Source organism: Mercenaria mercenaria, chromosome 17 (assembly GCF_021730395.1).
Source record: "Mercenaria mercenaria strain notata chromosome 17, MADL_Memer_1, whole genome shotgun sequence".
In the NCBI taxonomy this organism is placed as follows: Eukaryota; Metazoa; Mollusca; class Bivalvia; order Venerida; family Veneridae; genus Mercenaria; species Mercenaria mercenaria.
In genome coordinates, this window is record NC_069377.1 from 25,290,259 (window position 1) to 25,317,919 (window position 27,661).

Below are 27,661 nucleotides of genomic sequence, written 5' to 3' on the forward strand. Positions count from 1 at the left end.
TCCTCATGAAAAATCTATCGCCTTAGGTGTCCACAGTCCACGTAGACTTAATCCGTAAATGTCTAATAACCGGTAGGTTAACTGATAAACAGTTACCTTTAGATTGTATAGGTTATCTTTCAATATATTACTAATATTATCTTCATGAAAAATGTATATAACACAGTTTCAAAGTACAAGATATAGCTATATATAGTGATTAAATTGAAAATCTTTGTTGGATTAAAATTGATACTTACAATAAAATCTATGTATAAAATAATTTAAAAAAGTAGTATTTTATTGACCATAAGCGCTATCTAGAGAAAAGAATCACTCATATTATGAACAAGGACCAAAATTCACAAAATACACGTATGTAACTTTTGCTTAATTTATACAAAAGATATCATGGACATGTGATATTTAAGAAACGGTTTTGATAATGGATCACGCTGTGAGCCCAAAAACTTTACAAGAAATTATTCTTGATAAAGAGCCAATATCTTTGTCATTAGTTCTTGCAGTTAAATTATTAAACGAAAAACTAGTGCAAAAATACATTGATGGAGGAGCCGACGTAATGCCAGAACTAAACGGAACAAGATATAGCCTTCTTCATTTCGCTTTACGTTTTAAGATGATTAACATTTCTGAAGCATTTGTTAGATTTGGTGCTGATCATCATTATCAAGATTTTAATGCACTTCGTTCAATATTTAAGACAAAAAGCAGTGAAATTGTTGAAGCATTGATTAAAGCTGGCGCTGATGTTAATGTACAAGACGTGAAGGGAAATACCGCACTTCATCTCGCAGTAGAAAGGGAGAACAATAAATGTGTTAAAGCATTAACTGAAGCCGACGCCGATGTTAATTTACAAAATAATGAAGGTTGTACTGCACTAATTCTAGCATCTGGATTAGATATTACAACACTTACTGAAACATTAATTAAAGCGGGTGCAGAAATAAATATACGGGCTTTAGAGGACGGAGGTACGGCACTCCACAACGCATGTGCAGCAAGACCTCTTAGAAACGTTGAACTTTTACTGAAAGCTGGTGCCGACGTTAATGTAATTGCCACAAATGGATGGTCTGCATTACATTTTCTTTTTTGCGGTTTACCATATTGTTATATTAAAAATTATGATTACAACTATCTGAATGAGAACTTTTATGATACATTTAACGATTATCTTAAAGACCTAAATCAAACTGTAAAATTACTAATTGATGCAGGAATTGATGTGAACCAAAATGGCTATGGGGGTACAGCTTTGCATCGAGCTGTAACTTTGCCCGACAACGTTAAACTTGTTGAAGAACTGATTCGTGCAGGGGTTGATGTTAATATACAAAATGGTTCCGGAGCAACTGCCCTAGATGTTGCTTATTTATCAAATGACGGGAGAATTGTTCAGATATTGAAAGAAGCTGGGGTTGACGTAAATAAGCAAAACAAAGATGGAGATACCGCTTTGCATCTTGCATCTAAAACGGCAGCAAATGAAACTGTTAGGGCACTTATTATAGCTGGAGTAGATATAAATAGACAGAACTATATTGGGGACACCTCACTGCATCACAATATAAAAGAATTTTGTGACTTTGAGGTTCTGAAAATATTAATTACTAATGGTGCGTGTGTAAATATTAAGAACAAACATGGACTGGATCCATTACAGTGTGCAAAAAGTAGTAAGTCACTGGTTGGCGTATGTAAATTACATGAACATTTCCAATTATATAGAGATGCTTACGGAAATACAATATTTCACTCTCTTGTCAATTACTGTTATCATGGGGACGAAGTTGTGAATCTAATTCGGGCTCGTCAGTTTGAGTTTGCAAAGTGTCTAAACTTCAAGAATATGCTTGGACGAACCCCTTTACACTTTGCTGCATCTAAAGAAAGTCATAGAGAAGAAACACTCGATCTAATATTTTCAAACTTTGATAAATGTGAACTAGACCTGCTCGTTGTGGATGAAAATGGTAACGCGTTCTTCCATACATATTTGTCCTTGTTATTGTCTCCTGTCCGTAGCAGCTATAATATAACATTCATTAAACGTCTTTTGGGGGGAGAATACATAAACTGTTCTAAAACAAATATAAAAAAACTCGTGCAGCTCAGAAATAGGACAGGACACGCGCCATTTCATATCTTTGTTAACAAGATGCCCGATTATCATAAGGGCCAAGATGTTCAACTGGTAGTAGAAATGTTTCTGAAGGCTGGGGCCAATATCAACTTATGTAATAATTTAGGAGAAACAGTTTTACATTCCTTAATTTATTGCAGACAGCAAGCAGCGACTGAGCTTGCAGTTGAAAACGGCGCAGAATTGAATATTCAGAATATCTTTGGTGAATCTCCAATATTCGTAGTTCCTTCATATTATAATATTGAAAACTGGAATTCAGATTACACGAAGAGCATGAAGCTTCTGGTGAAATACGGTGTTGAAATGGATGTATGTAACAAGATTGGACAGACTCCGTTAATTGTGCATATGACGAAGGTGTGTGCAAATCGTGATGTAATTTCAATGTTTGAGAAGAATGTGGATATCAATAAGCAGGACTTTTACGGTAGTAATTTATTGCATTATATAGCATGGACATATTGGTTTGAATTGGATTACTTTGTTGATATTGTAGATTTATTAAAGTGGGCTGGTTTCCGTGTTCTTCAAGATAACCTTGGATTGTTTCCTTGTGATGTTGCCTATCTAAGGGGGCATAAAGACATACTCCGCGGGATTTGTATTTGTAAGAATGGCGTTCATAAAGAGAAGTTAGTTTTCTGTCCGGCAATGATATTATTCGAGTCATTGAAACAAAAGGATGATGCATTCAAAAACTGCGTACAGACAAAACGCAAATACTTTTCAGAAGCGTCGATAAGAAATATCATGAATGAACCCTTCGTAGGTATTGTAAAATTTGAAGAAGACATCGAAGCAAAAGCGATTGAAACTGAAATTATGAGTATTGTCAAATATATATGTAGAAGAATTGAAGAGAAGGATGAATTACTTGCCAATACCGTCATTATGTCTGGAAGTGTTGCAGAAAATACAAAAGTTGGTCTTCCAGATGAATTTGATTTTTTATGTGTGCTAAAGAAAATGCCAGAATTATTTGACACAGAAGAGAGTGCCGACAATAGTTATGTGCATCTAAAATTAAAGGAGGTGCATAGGGGAACTGCTCGCGGTCGTTTCTTTGGACCCTATCCTTATTTCTCCATTTCGCAAAGGAGACTACTTGACAGGTTTCATGATGTCTTACAGGAAATCATGCAACTGTCTGCAATATATAAACACCCAAACATATTTCAAGTTAAACAGGGCATACAAAAACCATATGATACACCAAACTTTGCATTAACTCTAAGGTGGTGTTGCTTAAAATACAAAAACATGACAGTGAAAATTGATCTTGTCCCTGCATGTCAAATAACCTGTCATCCTGATTCAAAATTTTGTTCTAACACATTCTATCCTGATACAAATGAAAATGAGGGACTCTTGATACTGTTCCAAACTGTACCTGTGACAGATGGGAGTTCTTCTACAAGCAGTTTTTACGAGTACAAGTCCAAAGTTCGTACATCGGCAGTAAATGCAGAAAGAAAACTTTTGAAGGCACTTCGACAAGAGGGTAGAGACGCGTATGTGATATCAAAAATTTTATGCTGTGATCGCGTATGTCCATCAGTGATAGATGTGAACCACGCTTGTCGAAAACGAAATCCAACTTGTGCATCTATTATTTCTAGCTATATGCTCAAAAACTGCTTATTTCATGTTGCTAAAGAGGAGTCGGTAGTAACATTGTCAAAGTTATCAGTACATGGATACGTTTGCAAAATATTTGAAAAACTTCTTCAGTGTTCGCTTGAGGGAAATCTGCCATGCTACATGTTTCCGTGGCAGAATATTTTCACGTTTCAGTCTCAATATAATGAGCATGATATTAGTATTACATGCATGTGCAGGGCTATGTATTCAAAAATAATCCTGAACATCATTGGTAAAAATGAAGATTTTAATAATATCAGCCCGCAAATGATCAATGGGTCTCGTTTTCATGATTCAGCTGAGATCATAAAAGATGAATACATTTGTGCAAACTGTAAGAAGAATCCTGATCAACATGGAATAATTCTAGAGACATGTTTCAGATGTAAGCTATGGACATACTGCAGTGTTAAGTGCCGGGAGGAAAACTGGGACAGACACAAGCTTGCTTGTGATTATCATTATAATAATTTATGTAAACCAGTGTCTAACCAGTAACGGCAAGGTAGGGAAAAGGCGGAAATAAAAAACGAGGGGTAGCAGTTTCATCGCACTTATAAGCGGTTTTTCGGATGAAATCTTATATTGTAAACTGATGTCGTTTTTAATGATCTACATCAAATATCCATGTCCTATATATTGGCAATAGACATCGGCGTATATCGTAAATATAAGATTTGTCAGAAAGTCGAGCATCATATTCTATCTTCCATATGTTTACAGGAACGGACCTTTATAGAGCTGAACGTCTTATTAGAAAAGTATGTTGATGATAAACAAACTCATATACATCTATAGACATGTTACAGGTCGTTTGTTGTAATATATCGAGAATATTGTAGTACTTCCACGGACAATGAGTGTGTCTATAAAGAAGCAATGTCTAACTACATATGATAAATCTACTATTTCTCTCTTCCGTAGTTATGTTTGTTTCATTCAGATCAAAATGAGAGTTAGAAACTTTTCATTTAATGCCTGTTATAATCCCTTATTTAAATTTCATCTATTGATTTTGTTTATTGTTGTAATAAAATCCGAAGTGCCATTCTTTGTATTTTTGATAGACATTATTATGCTCTACATTTTTTTAAGAAAGTGTTGTCAGTACAATTTGGACAGATTAAATTACCCTTTGTCAGACAGCTGACTAACGAATAACGGCATAGCTACATCGGGTGCCGTTTTTCTATCTTTTCATTATTTTATTATATCTTAAAAGTTATTTTACTGTTTTTTATTTTTACCTCCAGTAGCACCTAAAATGGGCCAAGCGTTCCCATTGGAACAAAATTAGCTGACATAAAATGATTCAACAGACCAAGCAGATCATGAGAAGTCATTTTAAAGCATTTCTATTTTTAGCTCTAGCGTCCCCTAAAAGGGACCAATCATTGAATAAATGTGGGAAAGCACCTTATATTGGTTCTACAGACCAAGTTTCATGTAGATACATTGAGCGGTTCAAGAGAATAAGTTTTATTTATGGCCCTATCGACCCCAAAAAGGGCCGACTGCCTCCATTTTTTTTTTAAATTTGAGAGACGAACAAAGGATGATGCTACAGACCAAGTTTAATGGATATCCATCAAGCCGTAAATGAGAAGTCGTTTAAAGATATTTCTATTTTTAACTCATGTGGCCCAGTACAGGAGCCACTTTGCCTCGATTAGAACAATTTTGGCATAAGACCTTAAAATGATGATATAGACCCAGTTTGATGAAGATCAATCAAGCAGTTCACGAGACGGTCTGTATTTTTATTCTTAGCTTTAGTGGCCCCCTAAACGGGGTCAAGTGCTCCCCATCTTAACAATGTGTGGAAAGGAACTAATAATAATGATCCAGACTAGCTTTGATGAAGATTCGTCCAGCAGTTCATGAGAAGTTATTTCAAGATATTTCTATTTTGAATTCTAGCTGCCTCTAAAAGGGGCTTAGTGTCCCGAATTAAATAAACTTGGTAAAGGAACTTATAACGATGCTACAGTTCAAGTTTAATCAAGTGGCTCATAAGAAGGCATTTAAAGAGTAAATAGAGCCAAGTGCCCCTATTTGTACAGATCTGGTGAGTGTAGGACAAAATCCCCTGCGGACAAAAACCCCTTCACTAATTTTAGCATAGGCAGACAAACCCCCTTCATCGTTTTTACAAGGAGAAAATCCCCTTCGCTGAATTTTACATGGAGGACAAAAACCCCTTCACTTTTTTACAAGGAGGACAAAACCGCCTTTCATTTTTTCTTCAGGGGGGACAAAAAACGCGAACGGGATTTTGTCCTTGTAAAAAAGATGAAGGGGGTTTTGTCCGCCTTTGCAAAAATGAGAGAAGGGGGTTTTGTCCGCAGGGGACTTTGTCCAGATCCCCTGAGAGAGGACCAAGTTTAATGACGTTCAATCCAGCGGTTCATGAGAAGCAGCATTTTTAAGGTATTTTCTATCCTTAGCCCTAGCGACCAACAGTCCCGATTTGTACAAATTTCAGATAGGACCTTATAATGATGCTACAGACCAAGTTTGATGAAGGTCCATCAAGCGATTCATAAATTCATTTCTGATATCTGAATATACACTTTATGACACCAATTTATCATTTAAAGGTACCTCAAAATGTGTGGTTTTATGATACCCTTAATTTCATTAATGGTTATCAACCTTTCTTCAGATTTATTTTACTTCTAAGATATACCATACAGTCCATAAAATAAACAAACGTGTTTATAAACATGGACGGGTCCAAACGGAAGGGGAAGAAGCATTTTATAGAAATATTTCGATGGCAAAATACAGTACATATCCGTTGCCCTGACCAACCTATAAACCGGGTCAGTCTATTTTATATGTGCAATAACACGGCTGACCCATTTAAACGAGCTGTACATTGTGATATCAGTAATTTATTGATATCATTCTTATAATAAAAGTAACGATTTGTTAAATTAAACTAAGGATAACGTTAAATAAAACTCAACTTAAAGATTAATTATGAATAACTGTAAAACATTTTGTGATATTTTTAAATGCATTTAATATTATCAAAAAATTGATGAATGATACCATGTAATGAATCTATGACATTTAACAAGAGTGCCGGATTGTCACAAATTAAATCCAACTTAATATTTAGTTACGTCAATTCAAAGACCATAATCCAAGAGTGCCTAGGGCGATTTTGGTGGTTATCGAACTTGGACGAGATATAATTTAAAACATTGTCACCAAGTTTGGTGAAGATCGGATGAAAACTGTTCGACCTAGAGGGCAGACAAGGCTAAATTGGCAGTTTTTCGAGAAATGCAAAGGCCATAATCCAAGGCCGATTTGGGTGGTTATCGAACTTGTAGGAGATATTATGCCTACAAACATTGTCAGCAAGTTTTGTGAAGATCGGATGAAAACTATTCGACTTAGAGGGCGGACATGCCTATATTGGCAGTTTTCGAGAAATTCAAGGGCCATAATTTAAGAGCGCATAGGGCGATTTGGGCGGTTATCGAACTTGTCCGAGATATTATTCACAAAAACATTGTCAGTAAATTTGGTGAAGATCGGATGAAAACTATTCGACGTAGAGAGCGACATGCTTAAACTGGCAGTTTTTTTCGAATAATTCAATGGTCATAATCCAAGAATGCCTGAGGCGATTTGGGTGGTAATCGAACTTGACCGAGATATTATACCCACAAACATTGTCAGCAAGGTTGGTGTAAATCGGGTGAAAACTGTTCAATCTTGAAAGCGAACATGCTTTTAGGTGCCAACCGCCACGGTATTCACATAATACACCCAGCTCAGTCAGAGCTTATAACAAGAGCACTGCCTTGCTGGTGCAGACGCTCATCTGATTTTATCTTTCTCTATAATATAAATATTGTCATATCCGCGTTTTCATATTTTCTTAGTCCAAACGGGGCCCTTATTCTTGCAAAAAGCTGGATGGAATTATGTTTCTTGCTGTACAGAGTCAGCTATTGAGGGGGAAAATTGACCTAAACGCAAAACATAATTCTTGCAAAAAGCAAGATGGAGTTATTTTTCTCTCTGTATAGTCAGCTATTGATGGTGAACAAGTGTTGCAAATTTAAAGCAATAGTTTTGACAGTTTAGGAGAAAAGCTGACCTAAACATAAAACTTAACACCGACCAAGGATGAAAATAACTCCATTAAAAAAAACAGATGAGCTAAAACTGAAGTACTAGTAATGACTTCACAGACCGTACTTTTCTACTGCCATTGTACAACTGATATGCAAAAGTAAACACATTAACTGTTTTAATTACCTAAAGTAATTCAGAAAATGATACAAAGGACCAACTTGTTTAGTTTGTTTAGTTCAAAGTCATACGGACACAGTTACGTCATATGATGACTTTCAAGCAGAATGAGAAAGCATCTGTGTAGATCACAAACCTCCCCAAAACAAACTGGACGTCTTTGATATAGGACAACTCAAGCGTTTGTTTCCACAGGGCTGAGAGACAGGTGATTCAATGTTAACAATCTTACTTTCTCATTCAGGGAGGAACTGATAATAAAAGGAAGAAACACTTTATAAACTTGTTAGGAATATTTATTTTTGTTGGTATTCATGCATATTTTCCCTATGATTTAAGAGCTTAGTTTTGTTCTGTAGAATATAACAAAATCAACAGTATAATATTCATTCACACACTAGATAACTATCAAACACATGAATATAGTTTCCTTGATAAAAGTCTTATAAAAACACTAGTAATTTATTCTCATCAATATATTAATTTCTTCTTATCGGATCATTTTGAAACTGTTGTCAAAACCAAAGAATCCTCAGCTACAGAATATAACTTCAACGGGACTGTATGCAACTATGAAATATTCTAATCTGAATACATCTACATGTACCTTTAGTTAAATTTAAAGTCACAAAATGCTAAAACTCATATCGTAAAAACATGCTACTTCTTCTACTAGACACATAGTTCCCATCTTACCATTTTATTCCTATCACTTTCAATTTTTTATCCAGGTATATTAGCAAAATGTTTTAACACGGCAAAATGGCTAAATAGAGAAATGGCTAACGGAAAAACCTTATACAAAACAATTAACAATTATCCATTTTTCCATGCTTTACAAAATTAATCCAATGACAGTCTACAAGTCTGGTTACGATTATTAGATCTAGTAGCATATCCAGTATATTAGGCATCTATGGTTACATGTAAAGAAAAGCAAGACGGGGTCCACGGTTGATAAAATATAATGGAGACCAGTCAAAAACCTCCAGCATCTGATTGGTTGATTGTGACCTAAGTCCTAAAATTGACCAATGCTAGAGGCGAATTTTCAGAGTGGTCTCCAAACTAGGATCCATACACACTATAAAAGGTCATGATTAAAACACATTTAACAATGACAATAAGTAGTACTATGTATGTGGATTTACACAGACTAACTAAATAACAGTCTTAACATACAAACTTTTAGGGTGAACACTAAAATTCCTACAGAAATGAATATAAGAACTGTATACATGTACCATTAATAGGAAAAGCAACAGAAGAAGCAGAAGCTTATTTCTCTTTATGTTCTCCGCGCTTGCACAAAGTAATACAGTGCTATTTTCTTTCTTAAATGAAATGATATATAAAACGGAATATAGGTCCAAATTCTAAACTTCATATTCATTTTTTGAAGTGTTGTAATTATCACAGCTTTCGGATCTAATCCTTTTTCAACATGTATGATAACAATACTGTAAATTGTAAATTGTAGTAAGCACATAATATGTTTGAAATAAAATATGTTTTAACTAATTTTTGAAGCCATTTGGATTGATGGACTTATTTCATATTAGTAACCATTTCATTCTCTCTCACATTTAAATTCTACAAGGAAATATTCACTTTCAATCAATTCAAGAAATTTTCTAAATATATATACCATGATATACAGTATAAACTCCTATCAATACAATAGCATCACTTTTTCGGTAATCTATAAAGGGTTTAAATTCATTTGTATTCCCATAGAAAACAGTTTCGACATGAAGTACACAGACCAGGCTATCACAGAGCCACAAGACAAGGAAGTTACCAGTATATATAAGATGTATTTTTAATCCTTATCGATGTAAAAAATTATGTAATGTATCTATATCAATAAAACTGTACCAATCTTTAGACTAAAACGAACAGTCCATTTTTTCTGTAAAACTGTTCAATCTTTAAAAACGTTCAACCACAAACATGCCTATGTTATGGCTAGAACCTTGACAGTTCAACTGTTATGTACATGATAAATAAAAATCTGCAACAGCGATAATGTATAATCTAATAGTACTATAAAAATAACATGTGTAAATTATAACAAATTTATTATAAACCGTGCATTTTTACATATATTTCTCCAGCTCTGGTCCCTTAAGGAATCAAAATATAACTTTATATAGAAATACAATTCTTGGTACTTGCTTAATTCTACATAAACTTATCGAGGTATATTTGAAATAAAACAATAAACAATACTTATTTTAATCGTACAACGCAATGGAAATTAATATAAATCCTATTAAATGCGTAAGCAGGGCTGTATATGCAAAATTTGTTCAAAATATAATTGATAAAAAATAAAGATTTTCCAGCTATAAGTCGAAAAAGTGTTGGCATTTATCGCAATGAACCCGATGTGTCCACAGGGGACGCGATTGAAAACATATCAAATTTTCTGCACGCGTCTGATCTTACACGAGATAATTATATTTGTGCAAACTGTAAGAAGAATCCTGATCCTGAATAACTCTAGAAGTATGTTCCAGATGCAAGCTATGGACATACATACTGCAGTGTCAAATGTCAGACAGATATCTGGAAAAGACATAAACCTGCCTGTGATTATCATTATAAAGAGGGACTTTGTTGAGTTTCAAATTGTCTCCCTTACTGGATTATGTCCAAGATAATAAGTAAGTAGGTACCATCATTTGGAATCCTTTGACTTTAACGATGTGTTGCCTATGATAAATCTCAGTTCTAAGATATGAGATATCTTGCATTTTTGTTAAATTAAATGTCTGGAATGTCAAAAATAGACACTTGCGTGTTTATAAAAGATGTAGTTGAAGCTATTTTTAAATTAACAGTCATGATGATGACACATTTAGCTACATTTACATCATATTGTTACAAATAAAACAACAGAGTAATCCAAAATGACCTATTTACTTTAGAATGTTTCTCATTGCAGAGTTGGGGCAGCCGTTTCTGCTCATGCCCGGAATTATAATTAATTGCAGCGCACGCAAAATTACTCATTTTTGGCATGTCCGCACGCATTTAGTGTATAATATGCAGAACATACTGACTAAAGGTTGGGGTTAGTATCACCATGGTTACAAAACATATACATTTAAGATATTTTCGTTCAAAAATAGTTAATCCGGTATATACCGGAGTCTGTAATATATCACAGGCACACCAACTCTGTATTTGGTCACAGCCTTTACTTTTAAATTAATAAAGAATGAAAGGGAGTTAACTGACCAGAGTCCCATATCTCGTAGTAATCAGTGTTTTTGAAAAAGAACTGTGTGATATGATTAGGAGTTATGACACCGACATTTGTATACTAATCCATTGTTCGTTATCTTATTATTGATCTTTATATGTTGTTCGAATTACCGATGTTTGTGTACAGCGTATATAACATGTCTTCAGGTACGTTACTAGTAATTATTAACTTAATAATATACCCCAGTAATATTTGGAAATATATTACAAACCATTGCTGTTTTGCTAGCTGTTACAATTTGGCTATATCTACAACAGGGTGACCAGCAGAATTGACATTTCGGTATCGTATACACGAAGAAATTGCTCCATTCAGGTAAAAGTTTCGACTATATTTCTCTTTGAATTAACTTGACTTACTTTAATCATGTTAAAAGCGTTGACAGGAAAACGAGTGCTTTTCTCTACGCAAAACGTCTGTCAGACATTTTCATTGCTTTTCTCAAACACTTCACCGAATTTTTTTCTTAACGAACCAAAATTTATGTGTAGGTAACTCGCACACAGTGATTTGGGGATGAAGTGGTTATATACATTTTTGTTCATTTAAAGCGTTGACTTTGTCTCATTGTTATATTATTGCTCTTAGAAACATGTCTTGATGTGTTCCTTATTCCGAAATATTACATGGGTACATTTGCGCAGCTGTAGATTATGACCAAGCTGACAATAAAGGTGCCTTTGAATCATTAAACAAAGACATCAAAGCTGAGAGTTTTAATACACTTATGACCGGGCAGACAATATAAATAGATATATCTTAATCTTAAACAACAATATCTAAACTGACAATTATTTCAATACATATTCATAACCGAGTATACAATGAAAGTAGACCCGTCCTTGAATCATTCTGGAGAATATTACTCCAGCCGATAATCGATGGCAGTCAGATTCTCTATATAGAAATAAGGAAAACATTTTACTTAAAGTTTCATAGGGCATCAGAATTTTATGTTAAAATTTTCTGGCGGTATTTAAAGCTTCAAAAGAAAAGAAATTTATTTAAATGTTTTCATTTTTTTGTTACAACACGAATTTCACAATATCGTAAGATGACATAATGTTGTTGCTACTGTATTTTTTTTCCTATAGAAATGCTTTATATCTTTTCAACAGTAATATTTCTACATGAATTTATAAAACAACATGATTTGTATATATAAAACAGCTGGCTACATATTTTGTTGCTTTCTATGGAGTGATATGCGAGCTTAAATTCCGTGTATTGCGCAAAGGAAAATTTTAAAATCAATGCAGAATCCATGACAAAGAATTATCAAATTGGGTCATGAATGACACGACTTTAGCTAATGTAAGGGAGACAATCCAATTTGAAGGGAATTGCTTTAACACAGTCAATAATTAAGGGAGAGAATTCATGAAAATTCTCGTTTATAGCTGATCTGTCTCTCCCCACTTTCGGAATTTTTTTATAGTAAACTATACCTTTGAATATGATGAGCATCCACTAGCATCTGGACCGGTGTGGCGATGTAAATACAGGTAAAATTCACTTGTATATTTCGGGGTTATAATTGCTATTAGGTAAAACAAAGGTGATAACTGTCTAGATACCATCAGCGGTACAAGCAGTATGATGGGTAGAGAAATGGAGAAGAAGCAAAATATCTTTTAAAACTAGAAGCAGTGGTTCTATTTTGTGGTCTCTCCAGTACTTCAGCTTAATATAATACTAATAATGCCAGATTTGTGCGCAACGAGTAGAAAATTCCCTTTCTAGGCTTTACCAAATGTGTGCTTGCAGTTTGTTAGGAACAATAGTACGTTGGTGCACCCCTGATTCAGATAGCGTATACACAGTATTGAATAATGATTCATGGGTGTACCAAACTCAGTTTTGTATATATGCGTACCCATGTGTTGGCGGGTTGCGGAAATTATACGAGTGTGAACCCCATCCTGCAATATTTGATATTTTAAACACTAAATCCTGCAGTTTGTTGGGATTTAAGGTAAATAGTTACCGTCAGGAACTGAAGATTTTCAAATGTTTTACTTTTTTTGCCTGAGAAAATGCGTTTGTTTTAAATGATATTTTTATTAAAAAGAGTCAGAAAATATAAATAGTGTTATTCACATTCTTTGGTCTATGTATTTAAACGCTATTTATCTTATTTTGCGAAAGTTTTGTAATATTTTTGAGCAAGGGTATGGGCGTCTTACCCTGCAAAAAATAAAATGCAAATTATGCATACCAAATCATGAATTCTAAGAGGATTTTAACACTAAATATCATGCCTGTTAACAGTAAATAGCAAATATGAAGCATGTAACATATTAGTGATGGGCGATTTAAATGCCAGATGTGGCGAACTTAGTGATTGTATAAATAGTGAAAATAATATTACACTATTGGAACAATATAATGATATTTTTCAATGCCCTATCAATGAAAATAGACAGTCTTGTGATAAGATTGTTAATGCACAAGGCCGACAATTGATAGAATTTTGTAAGGTTTTTTCATTATATATTATGAATGGTAGGATGGGTGAAGATAAAGATATTGATAACTTTACATATACATCAACAAATGGCTGTAGTGTTATAGATTATTGTTTGGTTTCAAAGGATATTGTAAATCTTATAAATAATTTTTGTGTAGCCGAACGAGGTAAATCTGCACATTTTCCAATAAATGTGGAATTAAACGTTCCAATTAAAAATATAATAAAGAGAAAAGAAACTGTATATAAACTAAACTGTACACATAAACTGTCATTTCAAAATAAAGCTGAAGAGACATTCTCAAAGGATGTACTTAACAAACTTTTATTTGAAATAGACAACCCAAAGAATAATATTAATGACACCGTATCTAACTTTGTTGAAATGTTAAGAGAAGTTGGTAAACAGTTTGAACATTCTTTCGAAGCGAGAACTGCTGACAAAAATCCAAGATGGTTTGTTAAAGAATGTAAAATTTCAAAACGTTTAAAGTATCAAAAATTGCGAAAATACAGACATCAAAAAAAAAAAAAAAATGATGAAAATCTTAGGTTCTACATACAGGCTAGGAAAGATTGCAAAAATTTATGTGAAAATAAGTGTAAACAGTTTTATGTGAAACAGTTAAATCAGCTTACAAATGAAGTAAATGACTAACGATCATTTTGGTCAAAACTTAAACAAATTACATGTCATAATCAAACAAGAAGTAATAATATAAGCACTTCTCAATGGACAGAACATTTTGAAGGTCTATTAAATCCTACAGTTGCAAACGAAAATAATATAGGAAACATTGACATTTCGATAGATGAACCAAATAATGATATTGAAAATTATATATTTAATTCAGAAATTTTAGAAGATGAGTTAGACTCGCAATAAAGCATCTCAAGCAAGGGAAAAAACCTGGTCCAGGTAACATATTGCCAGAATTTTATTTATGGTATTGAGAGTATTATTCATATTTTAGTAAAATTGTTTAATAGGCTATTTACTATTGGGGAATATCCTGAAAGTTGGTGTGAATCTATTATAATAACACTTAATAAGAAGGGAGACGTAAACAATGTAGAGAACTATAGAGGCATCTCATTACAGAATGTTTTGAGTAAAATATATTGTGGAATTCTTGTCTCGATGTTAACTTTTTATGTACAAATGTACCATAAGATTTTGGAAAATCAAGCCGGATTTAAAACAAGTTATTCAACTGTTGATAATGCCTTTATTTTAAAGTCTGTTATAGACCGCATTTTAAAGAAAAAGAGACAGAAACTGTATGTTGCTTTTATTTTCATAAGTGTTTTGACACTATAAATAGGCAGATCCTATGGAATATTTTAAAGGAAAATGGTATGAAAGGTAATTTGTTTAAAAGTTTTCAAAGTATGTATCATAATGTTAAGGCATGCGTTAGATGTAATGGTTCAAGAAGTGAATATATACAAAGAACGATTGGCTTAAAACAGGACTGTTTAGCCAGTACTATCTTGTTTTGTTTCTTTATAGATGAACTAGAACGATGTCTTTCAAATAATAACGTAGGTGGTATACAATTGCACCCAGATACTATTAAGTTATTCCTTTTAATGTTCGCAGATGATGTTGCATTATTAGCAGGCACAGTGTATGGCCTTCAAAGGCAACTAGATATTTTGTCAGATTTTTGTGATACATTTAAATTAAAAGTAAATGAAGGCAAAACTAAAATTATTGTCTTTAAAAATGGCGGCGTACTTGCGAGAAATGAAAAATGGAAATATAAAGATGCTGAGATTGAAGTTGTAAATAAATTTGGTTATGTTGGATCGACATTTACTAGACAGTTATTTATGAATTGTACGGTTAATGACCTATGTGTTAAAGGGAAAAGAGTACTAATCTATATTCTAAATTCACTGTATAACTGTGGTCAATTGTCAAAATCTGTATTTTTTTGTATTTTTTGATTGTAAAGTTTGTCCTCAATTGCTATACGAATCTGAAATATGGGGCATATATAAGTTTGACGAACTAGAACGTGCTTGGTATAACGCATGTAAAAGGTTTATGTGTGCTAAACAGAAAACATCTAATGTTGCAAATTTAGGAGACTGTGGTAGATACCCATTATACATAACAACATACAAAAGGTCAATTAAGTACTGGATGAAAATTCTGAAAAAACCCAATGATAGGCTTGTGAAGAAATGTTATAATATGATGCTAAATGATGATACGAATAGGCATGTTAACTGGGTAACTGCTGTTAAAAATTGCTTGATGAGTCATGGTTTTGGTCATGTATGGTTAAGTCAAAATGTGCAGTATGAGTAGGGCTTTTTAAAAATGTTTGAAAATAGGTTAAAGGATGTTTATAAACAAGATTGGAATGTAAATTTAAACCTAAATGCTAAACTTGTGCATTATAAAGAATTTAAAAAATGAGTTTGATTTGAGCTATACCTGCATGTACTTAATTTTAGAAAGTTCAGATACGTCTATGTTAATTTTAGATTAGGTAGTATGGATTTAGAAATTGAGAAAGGAAGGTATACTAATACCGCAAGAGAAAATAGAAAATGTAAACTATGCGATACCAATTCTGTTGAGGACGAGTGCCATTTCCTGTTGCGCTGTGGATGTTATAGAGATCTGCGTGAACTACATATACCAAGCAAATATTATACTCGCCCAGATGTTAATAAATTTAATATTCTTATGTCTACAAGAAATGAAGAACTGATAAAATCAACAGCGGTATTTCTTTATTATGCATTTGAAAAAAGAAAGAAACTTTTACAAACTTTATTAGAACAAGATATTTAGATGTTAGATTGATGGAGGAAAATACTTATGAAACAAATACCCATATTGCAACACTGTTATATTATATGTTTATATCTATATACGCACACTATACTGATTTTGAAAGCTTTGTATATGTATATTGTATATACCTTGCATGGGTCTGAGGCCTTGAAGCAAATAAAGAATTGTCAATGTCATTGTCATTGCCTGTTGTCGATTACTCTAGAATTAAGTTATATAATGCCAACGAGACTTGGAAAAATGGCTTATGAATAATAATAAAATAATTTTGTCTTTTGACAGTTCCTGTGATACGCAGGCTCCATAACCCCAGATCCCCTTTCCTAAATTCCAGTTTGTTTAGTTCTGCCCATTGTTTTCTCGTTTGGGGCAAACCCTTTACTTTATCTGGGGACCAAACGCCGCTCTTCATGGAATTACACGCCTCAACACGTGTATCATTGAAGGTTCCATGTTCACCGCCGTTTGAATACATCTGCGGATGTCTCTAAATTGTTTTTTTTTTTTGTACTTTTAGCATGTGCAAATGTTGAGTTCTGCTCAACCCGGGGCTAGAGGGCGTGGACGGTAGCATGCATTTCCACTACCGTCCATGAACAGGCTCAATCAAACCGAGCCTGCAACATTTTCGTTTTTGTCGTGTTGGGCGACCTGTAAAGTTTCCACTTTTCTCTATTTTATGAGTAAAACCTTTATTAGGGTGCGAAATCCTTCTGGGAAGTGGTACTTTAGATGATTTTGAATATTTCAAAAGCAAAATTGTACTGAATTCTAGTTTCTAGCTTTAAGGATGAAATTATCAGATGTCTTATAAATAAGAAAAAAAGGGATATTTTCTCAAAACATCGTGCTCCCCTCCTCCACCCCCTGCTCTTACGCCTATGTGTCCAGAACAGCTAGTTTCTGTTCATATACCGAACAACTCATTATAACATATTGCACTAAAATTTACAACACACAGCTTTAATTTTTTCTAATCAGTCTCGCACTCTTCAATATTTGAACGTAGTGGAAATGCCGCTTTTCCGTAATAATGAATATTTTCTCATGAAGTGACCAACTAGATTTAATTTTAAAAGGGATGTACATAGAAACAAAAAAGTATTTTGTTTTGCTGAAATATTTTCAGAAAATTCACAAGTTTCGTTTTATCAAGATACCATTTTTTAACCTCAGCGCAGGAATATTGTCAAACAATCTTCTGTAGCGATAAGGAGAAGTAACATTGTATTTGAGGTTGACAGTTTTTTAAGTTACCTATCTATCTTGTGGAAGAAATATGCCACCATAGATTATACCTGTTTATGACTATCTGTTTCATTATTTGCCTACGTCATTTTAGCTTAGTTTCTACTAATTTAGCTTTTGCTTTAATTTAAATTTCTACATGGATCATGACTGGGCCCATTTGTTCGAAACTTTCACGGGCTGTTAAACTAACCGCCATTTGATTCAAAATACTGGTATTGGTGGGAAACATTAGTACGATGTTTTAATTTGACTGCTCATAATAATTAACTTATACGTTTGTTTTTCTAAGTTTTATAAGATGTCGAATATAATTATAAAAGTCAATCGTCCGTTAGTTAAACAACTCGTTGAAGTTTCGAACAACTGGGCCCTTACTAACTTGCTCTCTGTTTCCATTTTAAGAGTCGGGGAAAAGTGAAGTTTTCTTTAAAAACCAAATATGTGTTTTAATACACTTGACATAAACTACCGGGTAATTAATTTCCAATGTTCAATTGATTAAGAATTGTAAATGTACAAGTAACATTTAGAGAGCATAGGTTATCTTTGATAAGATTACTTTCATGAAAAATGTAAATAGTAGAGTTTCTAAATACAAGGTATGGCTAGTGATTATAGGTTGAAAATTGTAGTTGGATTAATATTGATTCTTACACTAAAACTACGTATAAAATAGTGTAAGAAAAGTAATATTCTATTTTCCCTAAGTGCTACAATGTATCTAGAAAAAAAGGATATCATATTTTGACCCAGGACTGAAATACACAAAATACACGTATCTAACTTCCGCTTTATCTATAAACATATAATGCGCCTGTGATATTTAACAGGCGGTTTTGAAAATGGATCGCGGTGTGTACCCTAAACTTTTACAAGAAATTATTCTTGATAAACTGCCAATGAATATTTCATTAGTTCGTGCAGTTGAATCATTAAACGAACGACTAGTGCAAAAATATCTTGATCGAGGAGCCGACGTAATGCCAGAACTAAACGGAATAAGATTAAGCCTTCTTCATTTCGCTTTAAGTTTTAAGATGGATAACATTTCAAAAGCATTTGTTAGAGTTGGTGCTGCTCATCAGTATCAAGATTTCAACGCACATTATTTAGTATTTCAGACAAAAAGCAGTGATATTGTTGAAGCATTAATTAAAGCTGGCGCTGATGTTAATATACAAGACGAGAAGGGAAATACCGCACTTCATCTCGCAGCAGAATGGGGAAACAGTAGATGTGTGAAAGTATTAACTGAAGCTGACGCCGATGTTAATGTACAAAATAATGATGGCTGTACTGCACTACATCTAGCATCTAGATCAGATATTACAGCACTTACTGAAGCACTTACTGAAACATTAATTAAAGCAGGCGCAGAAATAAATATACGGGCTTTGGACGGCACTAAGGCACTTCACCACGCATGTACAGCAAGACCTCTTAAAAATGTTGGACTATTCTTGCATCTGAATCGGCAGCAAATGAAACTGTTCGGGAACTTATTACAGCTGGAGTAGATATAAATAGACAGAACTATATTGGGGACACTTCACTGCATCGCAGTATCAGAAGTTTTTGTAACTTTGAAGTTCTCGAAATATTAATTACTAATTACGCGTGTGTTAATATCAGGAACAAATATGGACTGGACCCACTGCAGTATGCGAAACATAATGATTCACTGCTTGGTGTATGCAAGTTACATGGACATTTCCAACTATACAGAGATGCTTACGGAAATACAATATTTCACTTTCTCGTAAAATATTGTGATATTACAGAAAAAGTAGTGAATCTAATTCGGACTCGTCGGCTTAGTTTTGCAAAGTATCTAAACTTAAAGAATATGTTTGGACAAACCCCTTTACACACTGCCGCATCTAGAGAACGTTGTAGCGAAGAAACACTCGATCTGATATTGTCTAACTTTGATAAATGTGAACTAGACCTGCTCGTTGTAGATGAAAATGGTAACACGTTTTTCCATACATATTTGTCCTTGTTCTGCTCTTCTAACCTTGGACACGATATAACATTCATTAAACGTTTTTTAAAGGGAGAATACATTAACTGCTCTAAAGAGAATATAAATAAACTTATGCAGCTCAGAAATAAGACAGGACACGCGCCAATGCATATCTTTGTTAACAAAACACTCGATCATCATAAGGTCATGGATGTTAGATTTGTATTAGAAATGTTTCTGAAGGCTGGGGCCAATATCAACTTGTGCAATAGTTTAGGTGAAACAGTTTTACATTCCTTAATAAATTGCTTTTGCGAACAGCAAGCAGCGATTGAGTTTGCGCTTGAAAATGGCGCAGACGTGAATTTTCAGAACATCTTTGGTGAATCTCCAATATTCTTATTTCCTTCATGTTATGATTTTATAAACTGGAAATCAAATTATAAGAGGAGCATTAAGCTTCTAGTGAAATACGGGGTTAAAATGGATGTATGTAACAAGATTGGACAGACGCCGTTCTTTGTGTATATGATGGAGCGCTCTACTGACTTTTGTATTTTAATTTCAATGTTTGAGAAGAATGTGGATATCAATAAGCAAGACATTTACGGTAGTCATTTATTGCATTATATAGCATGGAAATATTCGTTTGAGACATTTGATCACCATGATCCTCTGGATTTATGGCCTGGTTTCCGTGTTCTCAAAGATAATCTTGGATTGCTCCCTTGTGATGTTGCCTATCTAAGGGGACATAAAAACGTGCACGGTGGGATTTGTATTTGTAAGAATGGAGTTCATAAAGAGGAGTTAGTTTTCTGTCCGGCAATGCTACGATTCGGGTCATTAAAACAAAAGGATGATGTATTCCAAAGCTGCATACAGACAAAACGCAAATATTTTTCAGAAGCGTCGATAAGAAATATCATAAATGAACCCTTCGTAGGTCTTGTAAAATTTGAAGGAGAAGCACAAGCGATTAAAACAGCAGTTGTGAGTATTGTCAAAGATATATGTAGAAGAATTGGAGAGAAAGATGAATTACTTACCAATACAGTAATTATGTCTGGTAGTGTTGCAGAAACTACAAAAGTTGGTCTTCCAGATGAATTTGATTTTTTATGTGTGCTAAACAAAATGCCAGAATTATTTGACATAGAAGAAAGCACCGACAAAAGTTTTGTGAATCTAAAATTAAAGGAGGTGCATAGGGGAACTGCTCGCGATCGTTTCTTTGAAAACTATTCTGATTCCCCCATTTCGCAAAGCCTATTAATTGACAGGTTTCATGATGTGTTACAGGAAATCATGCAAATGTCTGACATATATAGACATCCAAACATATTTCATGTTAAACATGGAGTGCAAAAACCAGGCGGTTCTCCAAACTTTGCATTAACTCTCCGGTGGTCTTGTAGTAAATACAAAGACATGACACTCAAAATTGATCTTGTTCCTGCATGTCAAATAACCTGTCCTCCTGATTCAAAATTCTATTCTAACACATTCAATCCTGATACAAATGAAGGTCTCTTGATAATGTTCCAAAATGAATTTGTGACAAAGGGAAGTTCTATTACAAGCATCGAAATCAACGAAAAAGTGCGTACATCGGCAGTAAATGCAGAAAGAAATGATTTGAATGACCTTCGACAAGAAGGTAAAGACGCGTATGTGATATCAAAAATTTTATGCTGTGATCGCGTATGTCCATCAGTGATAGATGTGAACCACGTTTGTCGAAAAGAAAACCCAACTTGTGCATCTATTATTTCCAGCTATATGCTCAAAAACTGCTTATTTCATGTTGCTAAAGAGGAGTCGATAGAAACATTGTCAAAGTTATCAGTACATGGATACGTTTGCAAAATATTTGAAAAACTTATTCAGTGTTCACTTGAAGGAAATTTGCCATGCTACATGTTTCCGTGGCAGAATATTTTCACGTTTCAGTCTCAATATAATGAGCATGATATTAGAATTACATGCATGTGCAGGGCTATGTATGCAAAAATAATTCTGAGCATACTTGGTAAAAATGAAGATTTTAATAATATCAGCCCGCAAATGATCAATGGGTCTTGTATTCATGATTCAGCTGAGATCATAAAAGATGATAACATTTGTGCAAACTGTAAGAAGAATCCTGATAAACATGGAATAATTCTAGAGACATGTTCCAGATGCAAGCTATGGACATACTGCAGTGCCAAGTGTCGAGAAGAAAACCGGGACAGACACAAGCTTGCTTGTGATTATCATTATAATAATCGATGTAAACCAGTGTCCGACCAGTAACGGTAAGGTGTAGGGGAAAGGCGGACATGAAAAACGAGGGTAGCGATTTAATCATACTTATAAGAAGTGCTTTTATCTATGCCGTTTTTGGTGATCTACATCAATAACCCATGTCCTGTATATTGTCAATAGACATCGGAGTATATCGTAAATATAAGATTTGTCAGAAACTCGAACATCATAATCTATCGTCTATAAATTTGCAAGAACGGACTTTTACAGAGCTGACAGCCTTATAAGAAAATCATGTTCATGAAAGACATGTTACAGGTCGTTTGTTTTAATATATACTTGGCGTCATTGAAAAGTTACCACTTACATATATCTCTTTACTTTTTATACACCTTTTCATGGCCTGTTTCACAGACCCTGTCTGATTATGTCTCCTTACCAGTTTCATGATTGTCAGGTGAGAACAGCCCATACGACGTGCAATTTCACGATATTTAAGTCCGGCGTCAACCATGCCATTGGCCTGATGACGTGTAGCGTCCCTTAAATGTGGCATTCTTAACAAGATGTTCTGGCTTAGCTTTTAAGTGAAATGAATGATTTGAGATAAAAGTTGCGTAAATGTCGACTTTGCTCGAAAAAGACATTTTGCACGTGCAGTCCGTGACTTAAAAGGAGTTCATCAAATTTGACAAATCTTTACACTTTTGACTACTCAGCTCGGTCAAAAGCATCCTGGTGGTATAATTTTTAAAATACAAGGGTCAACAGAGAGGTAACTTTTCAGTGACGGTGAGTATATCAAGAATAATTTTATACATTCGTGGGCAATGAGTGTGTCAATAAAAATGCAGTGTCAGACTACATCTGATACACCCACATTTCTGTCGGTTTTTTTTTCCATTCAGATCAAAACGAACTGTTTAAATTTTTTCATTTAATGGCTGTTATACTTCCATATTTGAATTTCAACTATTGATTTTGTATATTGTTGTAATAACGTACCATTCTTTGTATTTGTGATACACTGTGTTTCCCCTTTTCGTTGGGTTTTAAAAAGATATACAAAGATCTTAGTAAACCTTAAAGGCATTAGTATGCTCTACATTTTTTAAAAGTGTTGTCAGTAAAATTTGGAGATGTTAAATTACCCTTTGTCAGACAGCTGACTAGCAAATAACGGCATAACTTCATTGGCTGTCGCTTTTCTATCTTTTAATCATTTTATGATATCTTAAAAGTTCATTTATCGTATTTTATTATTTGTTGCAGTAGACCCTAAAAAGGGTCAAGCGTTCCCATTCGAACAAACTTAGAAGGTGACATGAAATGCCAATCGCCCTTATTTGAATAAATTTTGGAAAGCACCTTATATTGATTCAACAAACCAAGTTTCATGTACATCCATTGAGCGGTTCAAAAGAATAGGTCTTAGTTTTGGCCGTATCGACCCCAGAAAGGTCCCACTGTCTCCATTTTATAAAATTTGAGAGAACAAAGGATGATGCTACAGACCAAGTTTGATAAATATCCATCAAGCCGTTTATGAGGAGTAGTTTAAAGTTATCTTTTTTAACACATCTGGCGCAATAAAGGAGCCACTTTGCCCCGATTAGAATAATTTTGGCATAAGACCTTAAAATGACGATACAGACCCAGTTTGATGAAGATCAGTCAAGCAGTTCGTGAGGTCTGTATTTTTATTTTTAGCTTTAGTGGTCCCCTAAAGGGTGCCAAATGCTTCCCATCTTAATATTTTTGGGAGAGGATCTTATAATGATGCTCCAGACTAGATTACATAGTTTATGAGAAGTTATTCTAAAATATTTCTATTTTGAACTCTAGCTGTGCCTAAAAGGGGCTAAGTGATATTGACTTGTAAAAGTGATATTGACTCTAGTGATATCACTTTTTCTTATAGGTATGAAATATGGGCCAGTCAAATGAGTTGATTTGAGAAGGGCATATAATATAACAATTATAGAGTTATGTGTTGGTCAATACGTGTTTTTACGGATCTTATAAATAATATCAAGTTTACAGGTCCGTAAAAAACACATATTGACCCCAACATAAGCCAGTAACGGTATAATATAAAACATGTTATGTAAGAACTCAACATTTTGGAGCATTACCACAATAAAACATATGTTGATCTGCAAACTGTGTATAACGGGCATTTTGGAGCATTACCATAATGAAACATATGCTGAACTGCAATCTGTATGTACCGGGCATAACACAGACTTTGGACCATCAAGGTACAGATTACCCCAAAAACTAAGAACGTACACACTTTTTAAAAGCTAATTTACGCAAGAACAATATACCAGTTTAAATCTAAAGAAATATGAACGTTTTCTTTTAGCTCAATTTAGATGTGGGGCATTACCTTTCGGGGTGGAAACCGGTAGATATATTGGAGAACCACTGAATGAGAGACTATGCAAATTTTGTGAGAACTCAGAAGTCGAAGATGAGATTCTTTTTGCCATTACTTGCAACAAAATCAGATCTAGTATTTTCGCTGATATTTTTAACAATAATAATTTTGTTCAATTACCGCCTGCTCAACAATTAACATATTTAATGCAAAACCATGTTCAAAAAATATGTGCGTGAAATTAGCCAGAGCAGCCAGAGTAGCCAGAGTTCAGCCAGAGTTTAGCCAGAGTAGCCAGAGAAGTCAGAACTCTGGTTACTCTGGCTAGCCAGAAAAGCCAGAGTTCAGCCAGAGTAGCCAGAGTTCAGCAAGAGTAGCCAGAGTTCAGCCAGTATCCAGAACTCTGGTTACTCTGGCTGGCCGGAGTAGCCAGAGTTAAGCAAGAGTAGCCAGAACTGTGGTTACTCTGGCTGGCCAGAGTAGCCAGAGTAACCAGGTCACGTATTCGCAAAACATTTTCAGTCTTAGCTGAGCCAGAGTAGCCAGAGAAGTCAGAACTCTGGTTACTCTGGCTAGCCAGAATAGCCATAGTTCAGCCAGAGTAGTCAGAGTTCAGCAAGAGTAGCCAGAGTTCAGCCAGTATCCAGAACTCTGGTTACTCTGGCTGGAGTTAAGCAAGAGTAGCCAGAACTGTGGTTACTCTGGTCAGCCAGAGTAGCCAGAATAACCAGGTCACGTGTTCGCAAAACATTTTCAGTCTTAGCTGAGTTTGATTTTGAAACCTAATATGTCATTTCTATCTAAATAGCATGTTTAAACTGAATTTCAAGTTAATTACTATTTTCAAGAGGCTATTCAGAGTAGCCAGAACTCATGGATGGCCATAGTAGCCAGAGTTCAGACAGGGTAGCCAGAGTTCAGCCATAGTAGCAAGATTTTTTAGGATTTTAACATGTTCTGACTGCTCTGGTCAGCCAGAGTATCCGGAGTAGCCCGAGTCACCAGGATTTCATTTGCTCTGGTTACTCTGGCTGGACGGAGTAGCCGATGTTTCTAGGATTTCAACATGTTTTTGCCAGAGTTACCAGGTCCCGGTTTCACAAAACATTTCCCGTCTTAACAGAGTTTGATTATGAAACTTAATATGTCATTTTTATCTACATAGCATGTTTAAAACTGATTTACAAGTTAATAACTATTTTTCAAGTGGCTATTTAGAGTAGCTCTGGTTACTGTTTCTATGAGTTTAACATGTTCTGGCTACTCCGGTCAGCCAGAGTAGGCAGAGTAACCAAGTCCCACAAAAGTATTTCAGTCTTAGCTGAATTTGATAATGAAATTTAATAATAATGAGCCGTGCCATAGGAAAACCAACATAGTGGGTTTGCGACCAGCATTCGCGCAGTCTGGTCAGGATTCATGCTGTTCGCTTTTTAAGCGTATTAGAATTGGAGAAACTGTTAGCGCATCCGCGCAGGCTGGTCTGGATCCATGCTGGTCGCAAACCCACTATGTTGGTTTTCTCATGGCGCGGCTCATATGTCATTTCTATCTAAATAGCATGTTTAACAAGTGGCTATTTAGAGCAGCCAGAGTAGCAAGAACTCTGGTCACTATGGCTGGCCAAAGTAGCAAGAGTAGCCAGAGTAGCCAGAGTTCAGCAAGAGTAGCCAGAATTAAACAGAGGAGGCAGAGTTTCTAGATTTTTAGCATGTTCTTGCTACTCTGATCAGCCAGAGTAGCCTAATAGCCAGAGTTACAAGGTCCCGTGTTCGCGAAACATTTTCAGTCTTATAGTAAAGGCCAATTATGGCCGAAATAACAAATAAAGGAAAAAACTCGCAAATAATTGATTTTTTTGTGTAAGTATTATTCAAGATGTATGAAAACATATAAAAAGTATAGAAAAGTATTATGATGCAAAATGTCTAGTTTTGGGGTAAAATGTTAAAAATATATATGAAACTGCGGATTTCTGGAATCAACACATAACAACAGAATTATGCATTTAAAGAGGTCCAAATTTGCCACAACGTTAGATTACTATATTGTGCAAAATGTAAACTAATTAGAAATTTAGAAAAAAAGTTATAAAATAGCGTCCTAAATCCAATATAGCCGCCATTAAAACGACATTTAAAACAGAATTATTGTCGATTTTATGCCAAAATGTCTGATATCATTGCTTTTACATATAATAAGCTGGTTATTGTAAGTAATAGTATGCAGTTTACGTAAGATGAACATCAATTCAATACGGGGCAATATCGGAGCATACAGACTAAATTGCCGAGTAGAAATTGTCGTAAAGCAGCGATAATTTCCTCATTTATTAACGAAACATATGAGTATGAGTACATTTTATCTTAGTTTGATCATTTCCTATCTGATAATCGTGGTTTTTAGGGGAAAGTTCAGTTATATTTCTTTTCCAATAAACAGGAAAACGGCGCGAAAAAATGGTAGATTCAAATAGTCCTCAGTTATTTTTTTGCTCTGTAGAGTTATTTTCCTTATTTTCATTGCAATTATTTTGCTGAAATGACATGAAAGATCCATGCTTGGCATGTAGGTAGCATTTTCACAATGAAAATATAACATGACAGTATTTGTCATGGAAACTTAGATCATACGCCACCACTACAATTTGGGGTCTCATTTTTAGCTGATTTTGCAGTTTGTATGTTGGACTGAAAATATTTTTCTTGCATGACTCCCACTTTTCGTTTAATGTTTTTCAGCTGTGATAATATTCTTTGAGAAAATGTAAGTTACAGATATTTTAAACTGGTCTTGATGTGTGCTGCGGTCATTGAAATATGACATTTTTATATAGTATAAAGAACAGCTATTAAGTGTGTTGTAACCTTATGGACAACTTGGGTTAATAACAGCGATAGCTAGATCTCAGCAACACATATTATGTTATGTACAATAGTAAAAGGGAACCGACTATTTGTTAGAGCAAGTACTTGTGTACTCGTTGTAAAATATATTCGAATTTGGACCAATCAGAAACAAGTTCAATAAAAAGCACCAATCAAATGACATCTCTGCTAGGGTGTAGATAAGTAGACGGATGACAATGAAGTCATTATGTATCCAGCGATTGATGTAAACACACCGAGGATTCAACTTATAATTTATCCCAGTACCTTGATATATGAGCTGTTGCAGCTACACT

At 34.5% G+C, this 27,661-nt stretch overlaps 1 protein-coding gene across 1 annotated transcript; it reads left to right on the forward strand.

The window, feature by feature from the left end:
* Positions 1-424: 424 nt before the first annotated feature.
* Positions 425-23,110, forward strand: LOC128549926 (uncharacterized). Its single transcript, XM_053527711.1, has 4 exons — positions 425-3,663; positions 16,312-16,555; positions 18,709-19,303; positions 19,357-23,110. The coding sequence occupies exons 1-4, from the start codon at positions 425-427 to the stop codon at positions 22,140-22,142; spliced, it is 6,864 nt and encodes a 2,287-aa protein (XP_053383686.1). The 3' UTR covers positions 22,143-23,110.
* Positions 23,111-27,661: the final 4,551 nt, after the last annotated feature.

Bases quoted from the DNA above. Each gene is read 5' to 3' on its own strand.
- LOC128549926 (XM_053527711.1), top strand. From the start codon at position 425: ATGGATCACGCTGTGAGCCCAAAAACTTTACAAGAAATTATTCTTGAT. The intron at 16,556-18,708 runs GTATTTCTTTAT...GATATTTAACAG, and splicing joins AACTGATAAAATCAACAGCG to GCGGTTTTGAAAATGGATCG. The intron at 19,304-19,356 runs GTACAGCAAGAC...CTGAATCGGCAG, and splicing joins TAAGGCACTTCACCACGCAT to CAAATGAAACTGTTCGGGAA.